General features: G+C 49.3%; 1 protein-coding gene across 1 annotated transcript; it reads right to left on the minus strand.

Annotated features, from left to right (window-relative positions):
* Positions 1-470: 470 nt before the first annotated feature.
* On the minus strand, positions 471-6,373 carry FZD4 (frizzled class receptor 4). Its single transcript, XM_030234860.2, has 2 exons — positions 6,164-6,373; positions 471-5,004 (listed from the first exon to the last, which is right to left on the minus strand). The coding sequence occupies exons 1-2, from the start codon at positions 6,293-6,295 to the stop codon at positions 3,676-3,678; spliced, it is 1,461 nt and encodes a 486-aa protein (XP_030090720.1). The 5' UTR covers positions 6,296-6,373; the 3' UTR covers positions 471-3,675.
* Between the last annotated feature and the right edge of the window lie 1,665 nt (positions 6,374-8,038).

Consider the following 8,038-nt stretch of genomic DNA (forward strand, 5'->3'; position numbering starts at 1 on the left):
ACTCTGGATCTGAGCGTTCCTGCTTTGGATGTACGTATTCCATAACACCTTTAAGAAAAGGAGTCTTACAGGAGGTGCTGAGGTGCTGCTCTTCTCTGGAGCCACATCACAGCAGTGCTAGAGCAGCAGCAGGCCGTGTTTCTGCCTTGCCTTCCAGTTGGGCTTTGAAGACATGCTCCCACCAAAGCTCCAGCTGCAGCCCCAGCCAGCACCCAGGACCTGCCTGCTGTCTTTGAAAGGGTTTCTGTCCACCCCAAGAGCAGAAACATGAACATGCTTTCACTGTTGCCCAATGATGTCTTGTTCTCAGTTATTGGATCCAAACCACGCTGGATTAACCCATTCAAAGCATTCCCTCACCACAGCATGAGCATTTCAGTCCTTCTTCCTTCAGGGCAAAAAAGCACTTCTAACAATGCTGAAGCCTATTTAAGAAACAAACTCACCAAAAATGCGAAGGCTGCCAAGAATTCTTTCGTTATCCACAGAGGTTAAAGTTTTATTTTGATATAAAAATTAAATAGCAAAGTTGTTTTGGTTTTTTTTTACAGTGATAAATTAGAAATTTACAGTACATACATTGAAGTAGATATATTTTCTGTACACCCCAAAATAATCAGTGTCTATTTCCTTAAAATTCAGAGAAAGGAGCTAACTTGTCTGTTTAATGTAAGAGCTAAGCTTGTACCTCTCTGGCAGACGCTTCTGAACCCTGCAGTGCCAAGAGCACAGGCTGAGGGGGGAGATGGGAGCAGGGGCTGCACAGTGGAAGGAAACGCCAGAACGTTTGTGCTTGTATAACCACAGCAACTGCACTTCCGAGACAGGATTAGTCACACCCCTTATGGCTTTAAGCTCGCAACAATGCTGAAATGAGAGAACTTCGGAGCTGCTGATGCCCGCTCTTGGCAAGCACCAGGTTTTAGGCTGTCTGCTGGGTCTTCCTACTTGCACTGACATGGACTCAGGTAAATGCATGGGGGTGAACACATCAGTGGAATGGTTTGATTGATGCAACCACTAATTTCACTTTGGGGCAGTACAGCGTTCCCCCAGCTGCTGGGGAAAGATGTGTCCTCAGCAACAGCAGCTGGTGCCTCCCCCCAGCCCACCTCTTTCCCACAGCATTTGAATCCCTCACATGCTTTAATGGCATATCCCTCCAGGTCCCTCCTAGAGCTACACAGTGCCATCCTCATCCAGCTCACTGTGTCTCACATCACCAGGGGCATCCTTCTATCAACAGTTCACAGGGTTACAGGCAGAGTGCAAGGATTTCATAAAAAGGCAGTATTTAACATTCACTTCTGTGTACATAGGAAGGTTAAAAATGCCATTTATTGAATCAGTCTACTCAAACATGGGTCTTATTGTCCAGGAGAGTATCCAAAGCCTTTCAGAGTGAAGCACACCTTGAATGAACATGCCACCTTGGCATGGTACAAAAAAGGGTCATACTGCATCCTTGCTCCTTGGAAGCCAACATACAGCTGCTGACTTTACATTCCTCACTGTGCCAGCAGAAAGACTGCCTGATGGAGAAGCTCAGCCATCTGAAGATCTCATGCTCGCAAAACTCCTCGTCCACAAAGGAATAACCGGATCCAAACACAACACTAACAGCGAGAGACTTTAGGGAGAGGGTGAAAAGGCCCAGCTGGAATGTGGTGTTGGCCAAGACAGTGCTTGTGTGTCTTGAACAGAATGTGTCAAGTTGTCACTTGTTCTGCTGGAGAGGGAGCCCAACCGCAAAGACTGCCATTAGGGTTTGTTTGGGGTCTGGATTTTGTTTGTAAAAGAAAAAAGTTCTCTAGCACATGTTTCGACACTGACATTGAAACAATACATGCTTCTGGGATGGATTAGCGCTCACTTCCAGAGCTGGAGTGAACTGTGGTTTGGGAAGCACATGGGCACCTGTGTGGAAAGCAAGTACTTTAATAAAGCAGCATCTGTTCTCAGCTGTCCTAGAAGATCATGGGAGCTGGGGCACCAGGGGGATGCTTTGCAGCTGATCAGGTTCCACACAAACAAACGAAGCAAAAGCTTGGGGCACACAGATAAAATAAAATGTGTTTCAAAGGGATAGAGCATCATAACAGTGTTCTCTTAAGTGCTTCTAGGATATTTGTATTTGCATTACCTTTTTTACAACCCTCTGACACTACATTCAGCTCCCCACAAGCACAGGCCAGTGCCTCCTCAAATAAAAGAATAAGAAATGCAATGGTTTCTTTCAAACACTATTCACCAAGAAGTTGGATTTCTTGGGTCCCTTTACAAAAACTGGAAAGGTCTTTGTTGCTCCTGAGGACTGAATGCCTGCTCACATTCTGTGTGTAAATATACATTAAAAATCCGTCTCCATAGCTGTCAGTGAGCAATTGAAGCATCGTTGTGAGGCAGTCATCTGCACTGCAATGTCATGGGCTGAGAATGTTCTTTTAATTGCAACTGACACACATAATTATACAACTGATCTGTGTGAACGCGAGGTTGCCAAGGAACTTAACATTTTGCTTCTCCCCAGACTGGCGTCTGCAGAGGAGATACCATCACACTGAATGAAATACATTAAGACTTAATTGCTTCATGCAATGAGTCTCCAGAGTCACGTAAGTTTGCTTGGAGAAACATGGCATGGTCTGAAGGTACCTTCAACTAATTTTTCTCTTTCCTGAAGGAAGGATCACTGTAGAGTTAAGACTTTTTTTAAAGCTAATAAATGCAGCAGAATAAAGTGGTCTGCTAGAAATAGCAGGAGCACCTGAAAGGGCAGGAATGGAGGAGATGGATAATGACAGTAGATGCAGAAGACCAAACACAGTTTCTCACTTTGAGCTGATTCCTCTACTTCTGAGGACGGCCTTGAGTAAAACTTTTAGATTTTATAAATATTGATAGAACCACAGAATAACTGAGGTGGGAAAAAACACAGGGAGGTTTAAATTCCCACAAGGCAGAATCAACTCACCATTCAGACCAGGTTATAAATGGCAAAAAGAATGAGTCAAAATTATTATTAGGCCATTACATGACTGAAAAGTCATCCTCACTAATACTTCACTAAATCCTGCTCATCACGGGCAAGACCTGGAAAGTCCATTTACTTACTATTTGTTTCAGGACATGATCCCTGACTGAATTGTACAGTATATTGGAACACCAGAATTCCCCAGGGCATAAAGACAGAATCCTCATCAAGCACTTCCTTCTCAATGCTGAACTCACAAAGAAGACATCGGACTGAGGTCCTGCTCCATCTTCTGATAACTTGTATCTGGACCCTAATTAAGCCCAGAATTTGGCCCTGGACTGCCTGTCCTCAACAGCTGTAAGATGATGAAAGAAAAACATCATCTCACAGCTATGGGCTACAGCACCTCCATTTCTAAAGAGTTCAAGAGTTAAAAAAGGAAGTTAGCATGTTTGGCTATTTCACAGCTTTTAAAGCCTCCCTGGGCTCTCCTATTTTGGGCAGCATGGTTTATGGCTATTGTATCTGCAGCATGATCCTTTTGCTGTTTATTCTTTAAGGCTTTTTTTTTCTCCCATCCCCAGAGACAGGTTGTGCAACCATCCCCCTACTCTATTTCCAACATTTACACAGCAATGCTTGCACATGATCAGTCCTTCACAGGAGAGCAGTCAGAGCAGCGGGATGTTGTCCTTTTCTCATACCACGGTCTCGTTCCCTTTCCCGGGTTTCACCCAACCGTCCGCTCTCTTCTCCCGTTTCACTTTCCCTGAGTTCACCAGTCTGTTGGAGCACTTCTGCCATGTGTGCAGAGTTTTGGCCGACCAGATCCACATACCTGATGTAATACCCACCAGAAGGGACATGAAAATTTTGAGCATCTCCACTGCCATATTGGAATCATCTGCCGAATAGCGGAAAATAGCCCAGTTGGAGATTTCGTAGAAATAACAGGCAATGACACACGTTGCCGGGACGGTGTACAACACTGAAAAGACCCCAATTTTGACCATCAGTCTTTCCAGTTTGTCAGTTTTAGTTCCATCTTTCTGGAGATTAGACCTGATTTTAAATAAGGCCACAAGTCCCGCTGCAATGAATAAAGTCCCGATAACCAGGTAGGTAAAAAGCGGAGCCACGACAAAGCCTGTCAGCGCATCCAGGTTCTGGTTCCCAACATAGCAGAGGCCGGTGAGCTCGTCTGCATCTACGAGTCTCATAATCAAAATGACGATGGTCTTCACCGCCGGGATGGCCCAGGCTGCGATGTGGAAATAGGAGCTGTGCATTTCGATTGCTTCGTGGCCCCACTTGAGTCCCGCAGCCAGAAACCACGTCAGTGTCAGAATAACCCACCAGATGGAGCTAGCCATCCCGAAAAAGTACATCAGCAAGAAAATTATCGCACATCCTGTGTTCTTAAGACCTTCTTGGATAAGAACAGGTTCTGCTGCCTCTTCAAAATCACAGGATATCCTTTCCCGGCCCACAGTTAGCCTCACAATATAAGCAATGCTATAAATATTGTAGCACATGCTCAAAAATATGATTGGCCGCTCCGGGTAGGAAAATCTGGATGAATCAATCAGGAAGGTCAGGACTGTGAAGGCAGTCGAGATGAAGCAAAGACTGGCCCATATGGCCATCCAGATATCTGTGAATTCCTTAGCTGACCTGCTGTACAGACCAGCATCGTAGCCACACTTCAGGACGCAGCTCAAGCTTCTCTTCACCCAAATGTACTGTTCTGAGTTAGATCCCATGCCATGGCACTCTTCTCCAGGCTGCAAGGAGGTCTTGCTGTGGAGGGGAACCTCTTCGTCCCCTGGGCCCTCCATGCACATGTGGTTGTGATCATTCTGGGGCGGGAATTTGCTGCAGTTTAGGGCATCTGGCCAGAAAAACCCAAATTCTTTTAAAACAGGTTCACATCTTCTTTTGACAGAGAGGCACATGCCTCCACAGGGACCTATGGGGATGTTAATCTTCTCTGTGCACATCGGCACATAAACTGAACACAGGAAGAACTGGAAGAGAGAAACAGAAATCACAAGTGTGTTGAGGGAAAATGAAACAGGTTGCAATATAACAACTTTTCTTTTTTTTTACTTTTTAGCAGTATTATTTGGTCCCTTGCCTTAAAAAAAAAAAAAAAAAAACAGGAAGCAGCATAAAATAAATAAACCAAGAACAATAAAAGCAAAAGAGAGAAAAAAACCAACAATGATGTCTTCTTTCAGTTCAAATGTAATCCAAAGCCAAAGTCTGAAAATTTTACTCCCTAGATTAGCTCCATGTAAACCTAGCCCAACAGTTCCAATGAAGTGAGTGGGATTTAGCCAGATCTAAACCTCGAGGGTACAATTTAAGAAAGCAGAAAACCAAATTAAAGGAATTTAAACAAATACATATATTTGTTCTGAGCGTTGCCTAGATATTTCAGCTAAGGAACAAACAGGAGTTAAAAAGCACTTATTGAAATACTTTGGTACACGATCCTCCCGGAATTTTTTTTTTTTTATTTTACAATAAGTTCACGTATGCATTTGCGACAGTAATAAAATATTGTAGTTTTCTCGTCTTTTGAATAATAGTAATTCGGCGACGCGACACCGTGAGAGGAATTGCGTGCTGACTCGGGAACTCTGTCCCGAGAAACAAGGCTGGGTTTTGTTTGAGGAAATCCATGCCCGTGGGGAGGACACGGATCCTGCCATTCGCCTGGGAAAGAAACTTTGGCGGTGAAGCTGCCGGCGGGGTCCCGAGCTGCCCCAACTCGCCGCGGCCAGCTCCGCTCGTTCCGCACGGAATCGGGCGCGGCACCTGGAGCACGGCCGGGACAGAGGGCAGCGGCCGGGAAAGCTCCGGGAGTCACCGCAGCCTCCGAGAGCGGCCGGGCGGGGGGCACCGCGCTGCGGCGGGCGCTCCTCGCCGCGGGCAGCCGGGACACCGCCGGGACACCGCCGGGACACCCCTCCGCCCAAGGTGAGCCGCGCTCTTCCCAGGCAGCCAGGAGCGACCCTGCGAAGCGGCGCGACTTTCGGGTTGGATGAGTACTGAGCCGAGCGGATGGGGGATGAGGATGGGGTGCTGCGGGACAGCGGCCGGCCCGGGGACCGCACGGCCCCGCCGTGTAACGTCCCCACCTCGCCCTCGCACCCAGGTCCCTCCGGAGCCCCGACGCACCTGGAGCTGGCTGGAGCAGCCGTACTGGATGAGGGGGGTGAAGGTGGTGAGCTGCAGCTCCGCGTCCGCCTGCAGCTCGTGCCCCACCAGGTTGGGCATCTTGGTGACATTGTAGCCCAGGTTCTGGCACATGGCGATGCGGATGGCGTCGCAGCGCCGCTCCTCCTCGTCGCCGAAGCCCCGCGCCCCGCCGAGCAGCCCCGCCGGCAGCACGGCCAGCAGCACGGCCAGCAGCCGGGCGCTGCCGGCCGCCCCCCCGCCGCCCCCCGCCATGGCCCGCAGCGGCCCCGGCCCCGGCCGCGCCGTGCCGCACGGGCCGGCTCCAACGGGGCGGGCCGGGGGCGGCTCCGCTATTAAACAGCCTCGCCGAGAAACGGCCCAGGGGAGGGACGCGCCTCCCGGCCCGGCCCTCCCGGCGCCACCGCCCCCGCCGCGGGAGCCCGCCCCGCGCAGCGCAGCGCTCGCAGCGCCTCCGTGCAGAGCGAGGCCGGGCAGGGCACGGGTGCTACTTGCACCTCAGCCTGGCACCGGGGAGTTCCCCTGCGCCCCCGCTCCCTGGGGAGCCCCGACCCTCACCCCCAAGCCCGAGGAGCGCACTTCCACAGGCTGCATCTCACCGCTCCGCGCAGGGGCCCCTTCTCCTTGGTGACCCACTGCCTGCATTCCCCTCAGAGACCCCCGGGGATACCCGTCCGTGTCTCGTCTCCCCACAACACGTCCCCCCGTCTGTCTCGTGTGGCCAGTGCCCCTGGGAGACATCCTCACTATCCCCTGAGTTCCCACCATGAGTGCGGGTCTTAGGGGCTCCCCAAGTTCGACTCCACGGGAACAGGGTAGGCTGACCCCCGTGCAGATGTGTTTGGGCCTGCAATCCTCCCCTCATTTCTGGCCTTTTTTCAGCCCTAGGTGCTCAGCTCTTCCACTGTGGGGTTAAAAATATCCGGGGTGGCTTTCTAAGCTGCTGTTTTGTCCTCTCAACGGGTTAAACTGCACCACTAGGTCACATCTGGGCTGTAGCATTGTTTGTTTTTTCATTGGGGCCATGAAACCTGTAGGGCACTGCTAGGTACCTCCTGGCATTTGTATAAATCCCTGTAAAATAAGTAAGTGTGGATGAAGCATTTGTGAATTTGGGAGGAAAGGGCCGGATGATTAAGCAGACCTTTAACATGTCAGCAGGAGTAGGGATTAAGAGCAGAGAAACAAGACTCACACTTAAATTCCCTTGATATTATTTACACCTGTAATAAAATCTAGTTGAGCTAGTTGTGCCTTTAGCAAAAATATGTCATCTATTAATGAATTCTTTGTAAAGCACTTTGAAAATATTTGTAAAGCCCTGGTTAAGCAACGTCCTTCTGTGTGCATGCAGCATGTGGCATGTGCATGTGCTCCTGAAGGTGTCTGTCACAGGCAGCCAGGCCTCTGAGTGCACCTCGGGGCCTTTGCTGCTCCCCATCATTCCCCAGCTCCACTGGTCAACCAAGACTGGGACTAATGGCATAAGCCACCCCTCAGCTATTGCTCCTTACCAAGCACAAGTCTGTAAATCACAGCAAAACCCATGCTATGAAGTGCTCTGTGCTCCCTCACTGCAGGTTTCCCATCTGAGGCTCTGTCACCAGTGGGATTTCTTTACCTCAGAGAGGGGAAAACCTGTGTGTGACCTGTCCTGGGACAATGCAGGGACTGATGGGCATTAACGTGCTTTCCTCTAGCAAAATGGTGCTTTAATTGAGGTTTTGTGAGCACAGGTATTTACAGAGCTCTCATTGCTGCAACACTTCACATCTAGCTTGAATAAACAGTGTCTCTAACCTCACAAAATCCTTGTGAGACAGACAAGTAATATTATCTTAACTTTTCAAACACAGA

Source organism: Serinus canaria, chromosome 1 (assembly GCF_022539315.1).
Source record: "Serinus canaria isolate serCan28SL12 chromosome 1, serCan2020, whole genome shotgun sequence".
NCBI classification, from domain to species: domain Eukaryota; kingdom Metazoa; phylum Chordata; class Aves; order Passeriformes; family Fringillidae; genus Serinus; species Serinus canaria.